The sequence below is a fragment of the Aquila chrysaetos genome, chromosome 3, assembly GCF_900496995.4.
Source record: "Aquila chrysaetos chrysaetos chromosome 3, bAquChr1.4, whole genome shotgun sequence".
In the NCBI taxonomy this organism is placed as follows: domain Eukaryota; kingdom Metazoa; phylum Chordata; class Aves; order Accipitriformes; family Accipitridae; genus Aquila; species Aquila chrysaetos.
The window spans coordinates 43941968-43963659 of NC_044006.1; the positions used below are offsets into that span (position 1 = coordinate 43941968).

At 39.2% G+C, this 21692-nt stretch overlaps 1 protein-coding gene across 1 annotated transcript in view; it reads right to left on the bottom strand.

Annotated features, from left to right (window-relative positions):
- DNAH11 (dynein axonemal heavy chain 11) overlaps positions 1-21692 on the bottom strand; it is a 166536-nt gene that overhangs the window by 57868 nt on the left and 86976 nt on the right. The window contains 4 exon segments of the mRNA XM_041122452.1: positions 5008-5154; positions 7165-7395; positions 13798-13930; positions 13932-13957. Coding sequence (XP_040978386.1) covers positions 5008-5154; positions 7165-7395; positions 13798-13930; positions 13932-13957 — 537 coding nt within the window.

A 21692-nucleotide genomic window follows, 5' to 3' on the forward strand; every position in this document is an offset into this window, starting at 1 on the left:
CGTGACTTATAACCTCATATGGTACCTGCTATTTCTACTAAAGCAGTAGTTTAACCTCTGGGTGGCTAGATCTCACTTATTCTCACTGCTCCAGAGACAAAATTTGGTACACGAAGTTCCTTTCTTCCCTGCTGCTCTGAATCATGAAGCATCCCTGCATGTTGCTCTGCCCTTATAAGGACAATAGCTTGAGATAGGAGGTGGAAACCTGCTGACTACCTTCTTTGTGGGGAAAACACACTGAGACTAAAAGAGACGAATAGGAAACAGAATAGCTTTGGATTGGCATGCCAGAAACCATTTTTGTTTATACTTATGGACAAAAGTCTGTATCATCACAAAGAATCCTTATCTTGTTTATTATAACAACTAGATATTCTCTATCATCCTTCTGCTGCTCAGTTTTGCAAACTGAAAAGTAAGGAACAGGTACTGATGCTTTATCTGCTAAAAATGGTTTGTACTTGAAATATTAATTTTTCAAATTCACTTCTTCACAGGCTGCTCCAATTCTGGCCTCAAGAACTTTGCCTTATTCTTATTATCATGTTAAATATATGTGCAGTAAACCTGATGAAAAAGAAGTTTTACCTTTCACTTACTAAAGAAAATATGGCACTTCCACACAATTTTGGTAGCGCTCACAAGGTTGATGGTGAAAGGAATACGGGTCTGTCATAGATCACTTCAGCATTTGTAAGACTAAACTTCTCAGGTTAATTAACTAACTATTGTTTAGCACAGCCTCCTCTCCTTCAGAGTAATGAAGGACAGCACACTACCACCACAATGTTGTGAGAGGACTATGTGACAGCTTTATACAATTTCTGCTCACTTCTGTGAGATGACAATAGACCACATATATTTTTCAAATGGGTACTGGATTAAGAGATTTTGTGTGATGCCTAATTTCTTTCTTGCATAGGAGACTACAACACAAAATATTGCAAGTAATGCTTTCTTTGCCATTTTGATATCTAAGGACATAAAAGAGAGGACCAGCTGTAAGAAGCGTAATATGTATTTATGTATATATTTTTTCTTTACTTCTAGATAGGCTTTTAATACCTCTTGCTGAAAAATTGCTAGTACAAAGACTGTCCTTCTGGCAGATGTACCTGTCTACTAGACTGTGATCAAGCATGTCTGTATGGATGTGAAATACCACCTATCTGTATGGATGCTTTTGAACAAAGGAGCCTGTAAGCTTGTGAAGACACATCAGATAGTGAATGTTCCTGGTTGCCAACAGAAACCTGGAGATCACTGTGTGAGATACAAAAATTCAGAAGGACTCCTGTGTTGAGGACTCTATATAATACTGTAGGATGCAAGGGTGAGAGATTTAGTAATGCAGGATAGGAGACCAGGTAAAGTTTCTGTACAAAAACCTGGGGAATATTAGGGCAGTCTGTTACTCCTTTTGGAAAATTTGCCTTTTTCTTTTAATTCCTCAGCTCCAGATCTGAAACCATAGGCCTCAACAAGGCAAAGAACAGGAGAAAAGGAAATAACCTATATGAAAACACTATACTTACTTAATTTCAGGTTTGGAAATTAAACAGATACCAATCCAAGCAGATTTGTCAAAACACTTATTTTGGCTTAAGAGTGGCTTAGATCAGTAACTTTACAGCGGCTAGCATCAGTTTTAAGTGAAATCTGAGTGTCTCCACAACTTTCTGCAAGGATTTAATTATCTGTTTAAAAGCTGATTATGATTTCCTTGGTGCAAATTCATCTGGTAGAGTAACCCTGGAGGGTGTTCTGTATCACCTGCAATTGCGTATTTGGAAGATTATCGTACACGTTTTTAAGGATACATTGCCTGGGGCTGAAGTTAGTTATATTTGGTTCATCTTTATCCTTGTACCTCATGCTCATCTCACAGGTTCATTTCCTGTCAGGTCTTGCTTAAACAGAGTAATTATAGAGAAAGAGGATATTACAGTGATCAAGATGTTAATACTTGGATCAAGCACTATGCATTGGCAGTAACAGGTCTCTATAAGAATTTAATATCCTTACAAAATGTGTTTCTGCAATCGTTGGGGGCACTTTCCTGTATACACTTATTACATGGGACACACATAGACACTGTCCATGGAAATAGCAAAGATTAAGAATCAATATGCATTACACTACAAATGACAAGTTACCAAAAGTTAAATATTTCCCCCAACTCTTGTGAAGTAGCTTTTAGGATGAAATTCCCAATGTTTATTGGTTTGCATCTTAGCCACAACAAGTTTTCTAAATTAAATACTGCATATACAAGTTGCAGTTTTACTTTGGTTTTTTATTTTCTCTAACATGGTTTGAAACCCATGTTACTGAAATTAACTTAAAGCGAAAAGTTTAGAACAGCCAAATGCTCCTTCTGTTAAAGTTTTTAAGGATGTAACCAGGTGAACAAGGATTACATTTACAGTACATAGTGCTTCTAACAAGACACAATATTTTCCATTAAAAAACCCAGCTAATTTAAGTCACACAAGCTGCATTACAGTTCTGTCTCTCTTTTTTCTTATGCTTCTTATTCTTTGCTTGCTGATGCCCAAAGAAAATATGGGACAAGATAATTTTTTTTAAGGGAGGAAAAATGAAACAGAGCAGGTTGTATATAAGCCTTAGGACAGTATTTCTCAAATCTACTTCCCTCACAAAGAGATGAAGGAGCTTTTCATCCCCATCTCCAGAAGTTTAGTCCCCTTCACATCAATAACTTCTACGGTATAGAGCTCTTCAATGATGGCTAAATTGCTAGAAAAGCTGGAAGCAGTGTGCCCTTAGCAATCAGACCATGAATAGAGTGGCTCAAATATACCGTGTAAATAAAGAATACACTTCAGCTGAGGGAGGTAAATCAAAAAAGCTGGTTAGTCTGGATTCATCTTTGCTCCTAATCCTCAGCTAGTGTCACTATCACCCATGTACCTACACCATCCTCTGCATGTTTTCTTCCTTCGAGGGGGTAGGTCCCATTTTAAAAGGCAATGGCATATGCATCTGTAAACCACTCTGGCTGGCATCATTCAGAGCACAAAAACGGCCAGTAAAATGACAGCAGTGTTACTGCCCACTATTTTAAAACCTTAGCAGTGTCACATTCATAGTCAGACCCTTGTTGATTACTATACAGATATGTAGCTCTGCCACATTTATGGGGCATCCAGACTGACCTCACTTTTCCTGGTGAGTCTGATCTAAAGTGACTTCCACTCTTCACCTTTTCTGAAGCAATGCTTTACTCTAAGGCAATACCTCCAAGGTATTTACTGGCTTAATGTTGTAAAACTCAAAAAACCCTTATAAACTCCAGTTTGAAATCTATGGAACAGGTAACCCAAAATAATTTTTTAAAGGGTGACAAATTTTAATCAATTATGGAAAGTATTCACAAATTACTTAGCTGGAATATGTATTCTCATTTTCTAATTATTTCTTTTTGTAACAGAAATTATAGAAGATTAATATTTAGAAACCATCATCAGCCTTATGAAATAGCTTTAGATTAACATAGCACAAAATGACACTTTCATTTCCAATAAAAACATTTCAGAAGCGCAATAAAGCAATGAACAGGGGAGTATAGTGATCATTAGTGTCATGTGCTGAACTTCATCCCTTAAACAAAGTAGCCCAAAGATGTGATTATCCCATGATAATCATTCTGTGTGCTTCACCTACTTAGTTAATGAAGCAATTAGAATTGTGTTAAGGATGTATTTTGATCATCCAAATCCATCAGAAGCATATAGAACCAATAGAGGAAAAGCACCGTTGAAAAGTGGTTGGTAGGATGTTGAGCTGTTGAATCCAATTTGTGCAAGTTTAATTAATTGCACTACTTGGACTTTAAACTTCATAGCAATTTTTAAGTCCTAGATAAGATATGGATCAGCAAAAGGCTGAAGTCCATAATTAGCATAATCCAGACAAATGTAAAGGTCCCGATCCAGTCTTCATTTATGTTGGTGTCAAAAATAATTTCTCCCTCAATAGTAACAGGATGAGACACAAAGTAATTAGAAAAGTATTAAATATCACCTAATAATAATAATAAGTCTTTAAGAAACAAAACAGAAGAAAATGAAAGACCATTTTGATTGCTCAGAAAGTATAGCCTTCCCTGTTGATCAGTATCTGAAAACTGTTTACAAAGTTCTTGGCAACATGAAGTTTCCGTAGCTCAAAATCAGGCATTAACAACTATTACCAGTCAATTAAAAATTTCTCTCTGCAGTACTGATAAATGACACAATGTACATCAGATTTTGAAGCAAAATGCTAGAGTTGAATGAGCTCTTCGGAGTTTAAAGGCAGAGGAACTTCAGTTTACAGCATTCCATATTGCTGGTGTTTTATTTCAAAAACCGTGCTTGTAACAGTAGATGAAAATTTGAGAGTCTAGATGAAATTATGCATTTCTATTTGTTCTGTGGTGAGGACTACTGCATGTAAACTTCTGTGTTTCCAACAGGGATGTTGATAACTAATGTTAACAGGCTGAACTGAGAGCAAATAAAAGAAGATTCAACACTGATGACACATATTATTAGGTATGCTATTATAATCTTAAAATTCAAGGTTTGCAACTTGTAATATTGTGAGATACTGGAATGAACTTCTGTATCAATTGAGTTGTTCAATTTACCTAGAGCCTCAAAGCCTTTCGAAATCTGAAGTGCTCAGAGATGACTCTCTGACCTTTACTGTATTAAAAATAGGTCTGATTCTCAAGATCCACATCCATTAAATGCTTGAATGAGCTCAGTATTTATTGTTCTTTCATCTCATTAAAACAGCTAAAAGGTTGGGAAAAAGCATAATGTAAAGAAAGGTCAAGTGGTAATCACGGTGTGAAATGCTGTTACATGTGTAAGTATAATAATTCTTTAGACTTTATGCTCCCTGGAGAGGAAGTTGTTCAAAACTGTTCACCTAAAAAGGTTTATTTTGTGCTAAATATAGCTCAACAGCACTAAATGGGGGAATTAGACTGACCTTTTGCTCCTCTGTATCTGGAATGGCCTTTTCTTGGATCACTTTCTCAGTCTGAAACCCTATCTTAGCAATCAAAGCTTCAGCATCTTGATTTCTCAGTTGCAGTTCTGCCTCTCGAGAAGCAAGCTTGTATTTTAGATCTTCTACCTACTGGGCAAAAGGTAATGCATTATTTGGGAGCAAGGGTCATTAGCTACAGTTCTGGACAGATTATACCACACAAGCCCCAAAAAGCTGAACTGAAAACAAAATTCTTGTTTCGTGGGTCTCAGTACTAAAAGTGTTGCCTTCTCCTTTTTTATTTTGTTTCCATTTGACAACTCCCTGTTTGTAGCTCACAGAATCTTGCTGACATAAAGAATTTAATAAGAACAGCCTAACTGCTCCCGCCAGCGACCCCGCAGCTCCCCTGAGATGCTCAGATGTCTGTCCAGCTGCTGAGGTTGTGTTTGTAACCAGGTGTCTCAGCGGTGCAATAAGGCCCAGCTGCAGCACCTAGCGAAGATGCAAATGTAAAAGGACATTATGGAAAATGCTTAGTAATCACTCTGAGCAGATAATTCCAGCAGAGGTTTGCTGAAAGGTTAAGACAGGCTCAGAGACTGATGAACAAGGACTACCTGTTAGTTTGCTGAAATACCAATTTATTGCCTGCTAGGCGAGAAACCCATATCAAAATATCCAGCGACAATATCTTTCCACATATAAAGGAATTGTTTCAAATACTTGGGTTTTTTTATTTTTTCCCCCAATCCCTTCAAGCATTTTATGTAGGAGCTATTCATGATAAAAGGCTGTATTTTAACCAGAGGGGGCTCTTGTTAACCAGATTTGGATAGGAGGGGTAAGACAAAGAGGAAGACAAATATTAGAGGGCTTGAACTTTCATTACATGGAAGGTCTTGAGAGCTCTCCTTCTTTGGTGGGCTCCTGAAATCTTATAAGACCTACAAAATCTACCTTTTCAAATTTGACCATTATGAAATGAGAAGACAAAGCTGTAATACTGAGTTGTAATAGATGACTGTAGAGATCCCAAATCTCTCCACTCACTTTATTTTTCGATTTATTTCAGCTGACTTTATGTCTTTTTCTTTCTGAAAAAACTAAGCAGTGCTGCATTTGATATTCTTGTGTAGAGCTCCAGAGTGCAGGATAAAAATGGCTCAGTGTTCAAGCACCTGGCTAGATAAGAGCTGTGGCTCTGTCTGCTAGCACAGCATGCAGCACTTGAAATTGTCAAATTACCTTTTGGTCATCGTCAAATTAGAATTCAGAGAAAAAGAGCATTTTAATAATTTATTAGCATGGGATACCTTATTAAAAATAGACTTTAAAAAAGCAGTCACCCTTTTCTGTTGACCATTTATTTTTGCAGGTCTTCAGCTGGCAAAGTGGGAAGAAGCCAGCCAGCTCCTGTTATTAATCTGATGCTGTAGCACCAAGACGCCACGTTACGTAAAGACTGCAACTAAGCATTTCATTCGCAGTTTTTTATAAAAACATGCAGACTTTTTATTTTTAATAAAGAAATTGCTGGATTACAGCTTGTCTTCAGCATTTGCAAAAGGGATTATGGAACGCGTGTGTGGGTGGGGTGGGGGAAAGGCTTCAAAGCAGTTTCCCCTCCCTTCTGTCTTTGTGGACTGACCAGCCACAAATGGAACTGTAGGCAGAAGTACTGACTGGGGGCTAAGTGGTACTAGCCCCACAAGGAGGTGACAACAGCTGATGGAAAGGCTCCACACTTGTTCCTCCTGCTTTCATTACCGCTCAAGCTGGTCACTGGCCATGCACAAAATCCCCACGTACAGAACTGCGTCTTCTCTCTCCATGGTTTGGCTTTTACTGTGGCATTTGCTTCCCCTCCCACCCTTTTACTGTGGCACCACTACAGTCCCCTTCCCTCCAGACTTTGTCCTTGCTCAAATGGATGGACCCCTTTCCAAAGACAGCTAAAGAGTTCAAAGAGCCTCTACACGAAGAAAAAAAACAACCCTAGTTTCCAAAATGAGGTAATTTCAATAAAACACAAAAATGCCACCCCACAGCTAATCAATCTAATGAAAAGGGGCTGTGACAACTTTGTTTTATTCACAATAAACCCAAGATTATTTATAAAGAATGAAAGAAAAGGTTATGACTTTCACAGTTTACCTGGAAAGCTGCTGCCTTCAGCTTCTGCATGCCATTCACCAAGCGCTCCATGTGTCCCAACACCTTGTTTTTCTTCTCTAGGAGGATCTTATAAAACATGATTTTCTCCAGAAAAGTCTTCGCAATAGTGTAATTGTATCGCCTGTCCTTACGATTGTATTTGGCACTCAGCATATTCACACTGGTGTGGGCATAAGCCATGAAGTCACAAATGGAGTCCTGGATGAGTGGCTGAACATACCCAAGGAACAAGAACAAATGTAAACACAGGAGCAAAGAAATGTTTCCAAAATTAAGCTTATCTATATAAATCAGAAAAGGTTATGTTTCTAAGGACAGCTCGTTCACAAATCTATTCTTCAGTCTACCCTAAACATAATTTTGTCAGCATGTAAAAAACATTAAAGCAAAATGAGCCTCCCTCAACTTTTTTTTGCATATAAATTAATTAATTCTGCACTGGCATTCATTAAGTCTTCATCACCACAGAAGCTCAGTGCTTCAACATACTTTCATTTATTTTTTTTAATAAATACTCCTAAAAGCTAGAAACAAAGATAAAATCAGTCACTATACTGCTATACACAGAGTTAAAACTGTATGGATTTTCTATTTCAGCTCTGGAAATCCTATTTAAGGAAAATCCTGTATAGGTAAAAGAAATACAACAGAGTGGTTACTCTAATCACACTGATACCCACATACCTCGTATATCATCAAATTCCTATTCAGAGTGAAGTGCATTTATGCCGTTAACTTCAGATTGAACAGAACTGGACTCCATGATTTAGATTTCTGAAGTCGTACAAGTCCCTGCTTATCTGTGCTTGTCAAAGTCAGTGATAAACTAACATAAACTGTTATGAGGGCAGGATTAGACCACTGTGGAGTGCTTCTGAAAGCTGAGTCTCTACATATCCTAAAATGTCAGAAGAATCAGCAACGGTTCTGTGCTGAAGAGATCTTCTATCAGTTTCAAGGGGTATTTGACCAGAAAAGTAGTTACGACTTAATGGAATTCAGAGCCACTCTGAGCTGTGACAGCTGACACTCTTCCCTACATGCCACCCACGCATCAAACCACAAAGTATACCTCCAGCTCCAAGCAAATCTCAGCACGCTGCAGAAAGGACCCCAGAGCGGTCCTGTGGCCCCAGGGGGTTGCACTGGGTGCCACACAGCACTGCATGGGGTGTCTCCCTCGTCACAGGGGGGAAAATGCAGCCGTGAGGCTGGAAAACTCTTCACATACTGTATCATAACCAAAACAGGCTAGACGTATTTAAAACAGCTCCAGGTGGTCATTTAGTCATGTATTTCTGAGCAAAACGCAGAGCTAAAATGCCTGTCTTTATTCACCTCTCGCAGCAAGAAAAGAGGTAGTTCTAGGACTAAAGCTCAAAGGTCCTTTTTCTAAATTTTTTTGAGAACTGAACTAGCAAATACAAGGTACTACTATACTACTTTGAATACGAATATGCTTCCACAGGATAAAGGTGAAATAAGAAACCGCCAAAATTAATTTTTGTTTGTTTTAAAGGACCCTATCTACCTATATTACTAGAATATATGCCTATACAGGTCTAAGAAAGAGGACTGTATGCAAAATTAACAGGGAAATACTAAGAAAACCCATTTAACTCCATCACTGTAACTAACTTCCATTTTGTCCTCTATGACTTCTAGCATACTTAAACTTTATAATTTGTGGAGTCACATCTCCCTCATTTTAATGATTATTTATTGCATTCTGTACAAGACGAACCCAGTTCAATTAATCAAGGGAAGCCTAAAAATCAATTAATATGAATTAAATGAGCTACACCGACTCTTAGGAAAGTCACACATAATTTACCAAAGCATTGTCAATAATGCTTAGGGAACTTTGGGAAAATTGCTCACGAGTGGCTGTTGATGCAGTTAAATGTTTTAAGCCTACATCATTAATATTACAATCAGGTTGATGCAGAAAGACTTGCCATTTTTCTCAGTAAGAAACCTCATTATTTTCTTGTGACTTTTAAAAGCTAGTTTAGAAGAATACTTATTTCACCTATGATTACAAAAACAGAAATTAAAACAGGAACTAAATAAAGAACGATTTGCATTTAGAGAAAGCAGAAATAAATTGCTTTACAGATAAAAAAAATCAGAACATCATTAGTTGAGGCAAAGCTAGCATAAATTCATCTTAAAAAAAAAAAACCTGTTTGTAAAAGCAAGGCTAGTCAGCAGGAATGGACGTTTTATGCAGATTTGAGCAGCGCTTGGCTTCCAACTGAAATGTGTTTCAGCCTTTTTCTCCTTTTTTCATTGTTCGTGACACACGTACCCTGCAGCACAGCTCTTCCTAGAGAAAGACAACCTCCTTACACATGATCCTTATGAGAGGTCTCTACTCAGCAGCCCTGAAAAGCCCTCTAACAACAGTTTCATTTGTAAATCAGTGAGGGAAGAAGTGGGTTCCGGTAGAGCTGGAAGTGGCCCGAGACAACTTGTCTCAATGGGGCAAAATAACTATTGTTATCGAGCTTAACAAAATGGCACAGCATGGGAGACACGCCGAGCCAGAGAGCAGCTGGTTGTAATTCACACTGGTTTTCAGAAAACACTAATCGTTCCCGAACAGACCTCTTTGAGGATTGGTCTTCCCTGCATTTTCAATTTGTCACTTTCTCTTATGATAAGGTCAGCGGTGACAGCACTTCCTGACATTAACAGCTGTGGCTTTTAAAAGGGTCATTGTGGAACTACTAATTGCAGTAATTTCATTAGCATAAATTATTTATTCTGCCATTCATTTATCTCCAGGTTTTGGTTTTTTTTTAATACTGCATTGTACTTTTCAATATATGCCCATTCAGGGTTGCAGGCAAAGGAAATTATTATTGCTAATTTAGCCTTCTTTATTAAAAAAGAGGCAAACAAAAAAGAATTGATACAGTAACAAAATCTGATTTAACTGCAGTTCGCTAGAAAGCATAAAGTAGCTTGAAGCCAATAATGAAAATTAGACTGGTACAAATCAAAACCATTCAATAGTCCTAAAGATGACTGAGCAATAAGCCTATATACAACCTGAAAGAAAATATAAGGGTGAAGTCTGTTCATTCTTATGCAGTCTCTCTATTCTAGGCCTTGGCTGACCGACTTTTAAGCATGCAAAAAAACCCCAGTGTAAGTTACGAGTAGAGTTTAGACAGGAGTTTTGCCTGCGTCCTCCCTATAACTTTCCTCAGGATGTAAAATGGTAATCACCAAATTGATGAATCTTAACTCTTTGCAGTTAAGTTGAGCTAGCTGAAACATGCTGAGCAAAGAGCAAAAAAGACCAATGTCACTGTACTTTGGGCTGCTGCTTTGCCATACCACATGTTGTAAAATACTTCAGAGTGCGATAAACTGAGAGCATAACGAATTTATCCTTGGTATGCTTCACAGCGTGCGCTGCTTGGTGCTAAGCAGAGGGGGAGCAACATGCAAGACAGCAACAGCAAAATACTCAAAGGAAATGGCAGAGATGTACATTGCTGTTATTTTCAAAGGGATGAATTTAAAAATCCTGATTCTTTTATTCTGCACTCAGTGCTGATATGTGACACCTGCTAAAAGTAAGGATGAGAGGTTGTCCATCATGTTGAATTTGAAAACGGAGACGTTATTTTAAAATACTATACATCATGTTTTATAGCAAATGAGGTATAAAGGCACTTTTGTAAGTTCATTAAGCTCGGTACATGGATTTCAGAACCGCTGCACAGTGTTCTTTTCTTGCGCTCTTTTAAAATTAAGTTTAGCAATTTGAGTACTGAAACAGAAGAGGGCTCTTTTCCTTTCTCTTCTCCCAAGAAATCAAAGACATCCAAATTGATTAAATATCTGATACTCTCCACTTCCCTCCAAATATCTCTGAACTCACTGTCTCATCCTTAACCCACACATTGGCCAGCGTCCTTCCGAGTGAAAAGGGGCTCATGCTCATGGGACTTATTTTCAACTGGCACCATAATTAGGGAGGATCACTTGCTCTTTCTGTTCAGACACTTTCACACAGGGCAGAAGGGACATTCACAGCATCCTTCATAGCACATACTGATGCTGCAGCTCATGACCTCCCTGCTGAGCTCAGTCTACCCCCCTTCTTTCCCTGGATAAACTGTATCTTCCAGAAAAGTACGTAGACTTGGTTTGAGGATAAGGAGATGGAGAATCTAAGACCTCCTTCTCAACTCCCACAATCACCGTGAATTTTTTATGGTTTCTCTCACCATTTAAACCCAGAAATTTTCCAGTTTTTGTTAAAGCAATGTAGATATGATGTCACATTTGTATTGAACTTTTAAGAGGAAAAAAAAAAGATCATTAGCTTAACTTCAAGATACCCTAATTAAAAATAAACTGTAATATTGTTATACAGTGATCAACAACAACAACAACAAAATCTATTACTGTTGCTGTATTTTTGAAACCTCTGAAAAAGGACAATTAGGAGCGAAGTGTCAATTATGCCAAAATAATCACTCAGCAACAGACCTCACGCTGCTCATCGTAAGGGACAGCATGATTACAGTACGTTTCAGAAGTCCAGGCATACATGAGCCCTGGCTAGTAAGATTTCTCTACCAAGAACAAACAAAAGGCTTTCCTGAAATAATCTAAAATGGAGCAAGTGAAATGATGTATTAACACACCAGCACTAGAGATGAGAGGAAGAAAGAAGACCACCTCCCATAAATCTTTGACGGAGAGGGGATGGCAGACTGCAGCTAAGATTCCCACTTCTTCAGGGTGGTCCTTTTCCACCCAGCCCCTCTCATTCTTTTGATATCCTAATACACCTCTGCAACTCTCCTGTCCCTCCTCCCTTTACTCACTATTTTTCTGTGATCATTCTCCCTTCACCTCCCTTTTACTCCTCCTCAGACTCTTTGCTGTACACATCTCCTACCTTTCTGGTTCAGTTTTGCTTTTCTTCTGTCTCTCTTGGTTGAGTTCTCCTTCACTCCCCCCATAACACTGTCATAGTTTCTCTGTTATTTCAAGGCCTGTGTTCTGGGTACATTCTTCCCATCACTTTCAAATCCTTCCCCTGTCTCCTCCTAATATTTTTGGCATTCTGCAGTCTTGTCTGTTGGTCTTCTCATCGGCTGCACACGCAGACATGACTCAGGCACCCAGTGCTGCTTTACGTATGCTGATGACACAGAAACCTTAACTCACTGTCAATAAAGTGTCGTGTTATTTTGTTAGCTGCCATTTGTTTCATCTGCTGGGAACTGAAGAAGGAAGATATTTACCAGGAGCAGTTAATGCCAATGTGAAATGAGACTCATCAGCTGTTGCTTGGATCAGTGAAATTTTTCCTAAACATCTAAAAAATGAATTCTATAGGAACATAATGCTTAAATTAAAAACAAAAAAGTTAACCCCCCCATAAAACAGTTTCAATATGAAAAGCCTAAATTGTGATGACCAGATGTATTTTCAAGGGAGAAAAATATAATTAGTTAAGGATCTGAAAAAATAATATAATTAAGTCAAAATAAATTCTATTCTCTTTTCTCCCTGCACGTAATCCTACCAGTTTCTTTCAAATAAATGGGAATCTGTAAGTTGGTATCCCACTAAGAATTAAACGCAAGTACATATCACACAGACACACACACACACACACACAGGACAAGGGTTTGCGAACACCTCCCTTTCCCTTGCAGCCCTACAGGAGGCATCCGTGTGCCGCGGGAGCCCCGCGGGAGCCCGGCGGGCCGGGCCGGGCCGAGCCGAGCCGCCCTCCCGCCGCCCCTCTCCCCCGCACAAGCCCCGGGGAGGAGGGGAAGGGCCCGCGGGTTACCCTGGAAGCAGCCCCAGGCATCCCTGCAGACTCCCCCTCTCCTTCGGCTTCATTTCAGGATGGCTCCGTGTGTTTGGGTTTGAATGGAGGATTTGCCCGCCGACCGGCGCTACCGTTGGCCGAAACGGGAAGGCTCTTCCTTCCAGCTGACAACAGAGGCAGCTGGTTAAAACCCTTAGAAGAGTACGAGAATATTCCTTTTTCCCCTGAAAGGAAACTCACTAATGCATGACTTTTTTTTTTTTTTTTCTGAAAGCAAACAAGTCACACTCCAGATCAATCGGGAACAAAAAGAGAGTCATTGCCCAGATATTAAAACTCTAAATGCATTTGCCATGTGGTTACAGGGGAAATTTTTCACCTGCTTAGTTGCTGAACAGGGGCAAAACTCTTCTTTAGTTAGCCACAACTGTGCACGGCAATATTTCAGCCTCACTTGCTACAGCACTAGTGAATATATTTAGCTGTATTGAAAAGGGTTAAATCAATTCTGTGAGGCCTTAAAAAGTCTAGACTTGAAGGATTCTGCAAAAACAGTGCTATGAATTACATGCCTCTTTTCCCCTCACTTCTCTGCTCATGCTAGACAGCTCTCTAAGCTCTGCTGAAGGAACCGGGCAGTAACACGCCATAAAAATTCAGCTTTTAGCAGGACACCGAAGGCAACAAGTATGCAAGAAGGAGTAAAAAGAGCGTTGGGTTTTTTCCAGCTTATTCAGTTATCGAACTTTCAATAATCTCCATTGCTTTCTTAGAAGACTGATGAGCTTGAAACTCTGTACCTCAACCCCCTCGGCTTCTTCAATGAACCTCCTGCTGATGGAGCGCAGGGCCTCCCACGGCCACTCATGAAACGAGTCAATAGCCGCGCAGTTAACGATGGCTGGGAACTTCTGAGCTCGCGCTCGCAGCGTAGCCAGCAGGAGAGGAACACTGAACAATCTGCGGAGATGAGGGAGGGAAAAGGGACAGAAAAGAATCACACGGCAAGTTGAGGCAATCAAAGAAAGGCATGCAACGAACCATGGCCCAGCACCGGCGCCAGCCAGTGCACAGCTGAGGCTCCAAAACAAATTTTGCAGCTAATAAACTTCGTCAGCTAGGATGTTACCTTGGGCAAACAGGTTTTACTCCCTTTCCACTGTACAAACACAGCGTACTCGCAGCTTCCTTTCCCTCTCTCCACGTTGGTATCAGTTACTTGGTTTGATAGCTATAAATAATAATGTAGCCACAGGGACTGGCTGGCACGCAGACAGCCAGAAGGCGCACGTTTAGCTGGTCACGGTGACACAAACGCAGCTCTTGACTTGCTAAATCTATTCAAGCCATTTCCTGCCATTTTAATACGCACTGCAACCCCGTTAAACGAACAGGAAGAAAAGGAGTTCTGGATCTTAGGTTGTATGTGAATTTTTAGGGACAATTCTTTACAAAAGTGGAAAGTGATATCTGAACAAGGGTAGGCTAAAATATTCAAAGCAAAAGTAATTTGTGATCGGCTGTTAATATCACCAGGCCTACCCAAAGCAACTCACATTTGGGAAGGAAAGGTTATTCTAGTCTCTCAGTTGCATCTGTGGACCTACTTATTGCAGTTAGCATGTGTTTTGGCCATTGTATTTGCTTTGGGTTTATTAGCAAAATGACAGACATCAGGCTGTTAACACAGGACTGGAGTCTCTCCTATACTCTTTTTATGAAATGAGCTATTTTGGCTGTACAGGGCTTCTCAAACCATATGGCATCAATATTGTTATTTCCCATAGAAAACATCCAAATGGTATCACAAGAGTTTATCACTTCCTCAACAGCCACAAGAGTCAGGACAGAGCCCAGTCAGGCATGCCAGGGAAGTGACAGGTTTATTCTGCCTCTGGAGGAATCGGGAGTTGACATTACCTATTAAGTGAAACCTGGATGAAAAAGGAAAAAGAGCAGAAAGTTGAAAAAAAAGAAGGGGGGGGGGGGGGGAAGGAGTGAAGAAAGGAGGAGGTTGACCTGAGACAATACTTCACTGGATCTTAAAGCAGTCAGAGAGGAGGGAGAAAGTGAGGAGTAGATAGTAACACTGGAAAAAGCTTCTATGGTATCTGGAAAGAAGATTACAAAGAAAATGGAGAAGACTTGCCACTATCTCATAGTTTCTAAAAATAAATCTCTGCATGGGAAACACAAGACAGCCATTTCTGCAATTAACTTTTAGTTATGAGCAAAGATAAGTAAGTTTCAGTAGAACTAAGTCAAAACAAGAAAATCTTTTGCCATTATTCAGAAAACCCACTTGAAGAGAAACTGTTTCCAGGGACATTTATACATTTTGTAAAGCTTGGATTTTATGCTGAATCACAGGGTATGCCCTTTTTTTATTCTCACCCTTTTTAGCAAAATTAATTAAGAAATGGCCTCTGATCACAAGCACTGGTCAGGCTGGATCTCACAAAAACCTTCTTTCTCATGGCTGCACAAACTGAGTGGGATTTTGAGATTATTGAAGGCTTCAGATCAATGACACCATTTTCAGAAGGGTGTGATATGGCCAAGCATAACAGCAAGAAAAGCACAACTGGTCCCTTCTGTTGGGAGCCATGGTGGAAATAGAGGAGGTGAAAGGCAGAAGACGTGAAAATCTTAAAAGAAAAAAACTGAAAGACCTAAAAAAGGGTAAGAGGAAGAAGCAAGAAAGGCTAACAGAAGCAGTGATATTCTTCCATGTTGTGACAGACAGGAAGTGAAACGATGCAGACTAAAATACTAAATGGGGCATAAAAGAAATCTTTACTGGTGAGTGAACCATAAATATTCAATAAATCAGAGCCCCCAAGCCCATGCTTTAGACTGCACTGTGAATTAACTGCACGTTCCACCATTTTTTAGTCCATTTACTTCTTTATATTTCTAAAAGGAAGGTATTCACTAGCACCTATTCCATTTCCAACATGCCTACCAGCTTCCCAGAGATACAACAACTCATAGTACATTTTTCCTGTGTCTCATGGAATGGGATGTAGAGGACTATTTCCTGTTAAAACAGAGTTTTGAATTGCTGTAGTTATTCTGGTCCCCCTACTGATCTCGTTTATTGTCAAACAGAGAAAAATACCTCTCTTACATGAACCTAAAAATTCTTCTAACCACAGGCAACTTGCACATTTGTCTAGAAAGTACTTGAGAATGTCAGCAGGAGAAACCACTGGTTTTAAATCACTTGTGACCTTTGACTCCTGCAAGAATTACAAACAGCAGTGCATGTTCTCATATTTGCAAGAAAGTAATGTTCTCCCCCATCTTCAAGAATTTAGGCAGAAATGTAGACAGCCATGCAAAACCACAATGGAGTCCAGGTTGTCCAGGGATGTTACAAAGACAGGCTGATCAGCAAGTTGGTCTAAGGTACAGAAGAAAAATGTTATCTACTTTGAATATGTTCAGCATGAAGAGGCAAATGGCAGAAATGTCCATGTAGAAATCCATTCTAGCCAAGTGATGAAAACTACACTAAAGCAGTACAAAGACCACAGAAAGATATTGGAATTTACAGCAAAATTTTATCAGGTTGATGAGAAAGAAGGGCAAACACAGAAGAAAAAAATCAAAATGCTACAATAATAAATGGTTTCCACCCCAAAACTCTGAATCAGAGAAGAAACATACATGAAGAATCTGCTATGTCTGTTTCATAATTTTCAATGATCTTGGACACTTCTGTGAGTTTTCCGAAATTTCTTCTCTGTTATACCATGTATCCTTCTATTAGACATTGTCTCTCCCTCTCATTCATGTCACCCCATTTTCTGATAAAAATCTATTTTCAGTTATAATGACAGAGGCATGGTGAGCAATATTGATGCTTGGGACACCTCATTTTCTCCTCTCTTATTCCTCTAGTAGCCACCTTCCCAGATCTGCGTACCATCCTTGCTATGGTAGCAGCAGTAATGGAGAGCCTAGAGATATCTGTCCCTGCTTTGATGTGCTTCTCACAAGTGCCCTTGCTATAGCAGTGGTACCAAACTGAATCTATTGCACCTCCAAAGCTGCAAGCCATACACAGTCTTGCTAGAAGTTACATCTTCTACATCCTCCTACACTACTCACATTGCTCATATTTGGACTTAACGCTGTAAGTAGTGGTCCAAATCAAAGCCTTGGACCATTTGCCAAACAAAAATCAGAATTTGGTGTTTTCCTTAGTCTTGTACCCTGAGTAGTATTTTATCCTCCCCAAATATTAAACAATTGTTTGTATGGAATGATTACTATTTATGCCCTATTTATTTATTTATGCCCTATCAATCTTATGTTGAACTTTAGGGGAGAAGGTGCTTTCTCTGCCCAACATGATTTGTTACGAGTGATTTAAAAGAAATACTTGTATCTTTAAGGAGCAGCTTTAGTTTATATGAACTGCAGATCCCTGAGAAGTAACACTGACTTTTCAGGATTGTTACTTTTAACTTTACCCTAGCATCTAAATTCTAGATTTACTAGGTTATACCCAGAACTCATCTGTCGTCCTCTTGCCCTTGGCCCCCCCTTGAAAAAAATTCTGAAATTTTAAAGAGTACATTATAGTAGTATGTTCTAATCTTTATTCTAATATTGTGCTTATCCAACACAGTACTACTGGAGCTCACGTGGATAACTGCAGAACACAAAAGCCTCTCAATAGTTAACTTCCATAACTAATGAGTACAGAACAGGCGGTGAACAGAGTGACAAGTGAAGGCAAACAGGACAGAAACAGTTGAAGCAATAGCGCATCTATCACAAGTTGCTAAACATGGTAAGCAAGTCCTAGTGAAAGTCTTTGCAAGAAATACCAGGCACACACTAGTCCTACCAGGATTATTCGGCTGGAAAGCCCAACAAAGAAAAAGGAAGTATACCTGAGTAAGTATCCTAGACTCAACTGTCATAACTATACTGTGAACATCCCTGAAAACAGCTAGTTTAAAGGCAGGTGAATGTAGTATACATGAAATACAGATATACCAATCTTTTGCTTACAATGCAGACATATTCAAATACTTAGCTGTAATTTTACAAGTGCAGATTACAAAGCAGAAGATAACAGTTGAAAAGAACTGCTATGAAGGCTAAGAAGAGAGGGACTAGATGAGAGGATCTGCAAAAGCCAATAATAAAGAGAACAGCAGCAGATCTGAATTCTAGAAACCTTGCAGAGAAAGAACAGAAGCAATTAAATCCAATAAAAAAGTAGCAATAGGTAAAATTAGTTAAAATTAGTGGAATACCTAGTTCTAGAGCTCAAATTCAAACACACTATTTATAATTTCCATTACTTTTCTCTAAAACACAAAGTTACAACTGAGTGATTTTTACTATATTGTATTGTTAGGGAGGAATTTCCAGCACAGCCCCAGCTATAACATAATTAGATGTCTTTGTTAATTATTTTTTGTGGACAATAAAAATATAGGATACAGCATATACTTGAAAAGGTAGTCATAGAAAGCAGGCAACCAGGTCCTCACCATGGCATAACCTTTCTATCTCCTTTAGCTTTAGTGAAGTTTGGTAAAATCACACCAGGCGTGGATTTGATGCAGCATGTTTTCAGGGTTCATTTGCATTCCCCCCAGTGAATTCCCACTATTATAAAGGACCTTGTGCACTGCTTGCTTCGCACACAGAATAATGAAGATGCTACGCGACCTGATAACAAGAGAGCTGTGAGGAAAAATGAGTAATTATTACTGACTACATTTTGAACAATCTTTGCTTAAGTAAGGAGGTCATATTTTGAGAACATTTATCTTCTGTCCAGGCCATAAATGACAGTCTAATTTGACAGAGGACCAAAAAAAAAAAAAAAAAAAAAAAAAAAGGCAATAGGAAATGCTTCATTTCTTGCAAGACAACCAGGGTATAAATATTACAGTAAGGGTATCTCAAATAGTAATAGAAAAATTTTGGAAGTTCTCCAAAATAGACCTATTCCTTTCTTTGAAAAAAATGTGGATTGAGAGGGACTATGCAAGAGTATATCATCTGACATTTTTAAGATTTAAATTTGCACAACTGAGTAATGAAGACAATCAACGTGGACAAAAGAACTGGTATAGCGTGGAATTAATATCAACTTCCATGTAGCATTCACCACTCCTAAGAAAACAAACCCCCTCTTTTCTCAAATGTCCCATTTGAGCCTCACACTTGCATGTCACTCTCACTACAGATCTATCTCTTACACTGTGTTTCTCAGTTCAACCTCTTCCTGCTTATCTCAGATATGCAAGCTCTCTAGGTTCACTGAGTGAACGTAGAGCAGGACAGACAACAGCGTATCTTAATGCTGATGAACTAAAGAATGACTTGACACACGCTTGGCCGCTGGTCTGACAGGGCCCATCGTACTTAAGTATTAGTACACTTGCACGATTTTATCCATGGGAAACTAAATGGTGCTGCAGCAGGAGTAAGGAGCTGTGCAGACCAAGAATCATTTCAACTGGCTCTATGCCACCACCATCATTTTGTGACCAGAGCAAGGGAAAAGCTAAGCCACGTGGATGCCAGCCATGTCATGCCACCACTCCTCAGGACCACAAGACAGACCTCACAGATTTACTAATACAGCTGTATCCTTAAAAATCAAGTCTCTAAGTGCTCAAGAAAAGATGGCTGACATCCAAATGAGAAAAGCCTGGAGCTTTTCATAGAGAAACAGGAACTCTGCAAGAGCCGGCCAACTGCAGAAGCAGCTGCTTTGTGCGCTATGGAACTTAGAAATCCTCAATAGCTTCTCGGCTGTCTAATAACATAACTGAGACTTCATTCGGGGGGGGGAACAGTAACTGTGTCTGTCTGTCCCTGATCCACCTGCCTCCTTGGTTGCAATTGGTTGGCAAGTTCAGAAATTATGTGGGAGGTGAGATTGATCAAGTGATAGACAGCATGATCAATTTCCCATTGAATGAAACAAATATAGTCACATCTGGGGTTAGTATGAGTTTAACATAGAACCAGAAACCCTAAACCCATGGTTCTTTTTGGCTGGGATTAAAGCAGTCAAGCTGATCGGCATGTGTACTTATGCCCTCAAAGGGAAAACCATGAGAGCTGGCCAAAAACTGAGCTGTGACGGGGATGCATAAGTTCCTCTCGGATTGACAGATAAAGACATTCTGTCAGTGAGGAAACAGACCACAAGAAAAATGCTAACGTTTCTTGATGAAAAAGGATTTGAAAATAATTTAAAAGAAAAGTAGTAGTAATAATATGGACAAGATTGCTTGTGGTGATGCAGGGCACCTACCCCGTGTATGTTTGACATTAATTCTGGCTGAAGCATGAAACTGCTTTACTGCTGAGTTCCTTAGAAAACGGGGAGCCAGCTAAATACTGACAGGACTATGCAAGGAGGAGACCATTATAAGGATATAAGTACTAAAGTAGTTCAGCCAAGTCTGCCTATTGGAAGGAAACTGGAGAAAACAGTATTCCTTTAAAACCAGCAGATTTAGTTCTTAATGCTGGGACTTCACAACGGCCACTGAGGGGCTGTAAACTTTGAAATATGAGGAAATACGCAATAAGGAAACTTGTTCAAGAAATGGGAGCAAGTATTTGTAGTAGACATCCATAGCTTATGAAGAAAACTGGCTGCACAGGGACTAAGTAACAGAGATTCAGTTCAGAAGAAAAGCCATATAACACGTAAGGCTTTAGAATACGCAGTAATGTTTAAGAGCACTAAGGAAACTAAGATGAGCTAGTAGGAAATGTAGAACTTGGAAAACATGCAAAGATGAAATGCTGTAACGAGTATGTTTACTGGAAAGAGTACATTTTAGAGTATGTTTGTGTAGGACGTGTTGCAAGGCATTTAGACATGGTGTTACCATTTTTGGGAAAATGTTGAAAGGTTGCCACAACCAAAAGAATAAAATAAAATTAGATGGAGCTCAAGAGACAGCAGGACTGACTGGCCATGCCTCATATCCATGCTTTTGAGAAATAGTTGCTTCTTCTGGCCTTTACTTTTATAAAAATTTTTTTATAATATGCAGAGTATTTAAGAATGATTACTGCACAGACGTGGGATACTGAAAAACTTCTAGAGCTCCAGTAAATTACTGTGAACCTTAGAAACTTCTCAGCCTATGCAATGGCATGCATTAGCACTGTCAGCACATTACCATTCACAATGTTTGCCCATCAGCTTTGTTTGCTTAACCAGCATTCTTCCTTTTTAATTTATTTCATCCATCACTAAAGCTTGTGAAATCCTCAGGTGCATATACATCCTCACACACACTTCCATTGTGGGCCCATATTTTATAATGGTGCAATCCACTGTCTTTAACTGACATACTTCCAACTTCTACTGACACAAATTTGCACCTACGTACATGGCATGTTCTCAGTACGTTAACAGCAGAATTGATTGTAAGTGCTGGACTGAAAACAATCAAAACAAAACCAACACAAAACCAAAGAGCTGTGGTGGTTCAAAGAATTCCACTGTGTAGTTTGGGGTCCTGAGCTACAGATTCCTCATCATAAACAGAACTGTAGGGTATAAGATGACAGGTGAGCACAAGGGAAATGTGGCTTAATGTAGGATGTTGGGTTTTTAAAATGAGATTAAAAAATAAGACCATATCACTTCACTAAACTTTAACATTCTGAAACTGTCTAAACTCTTCCT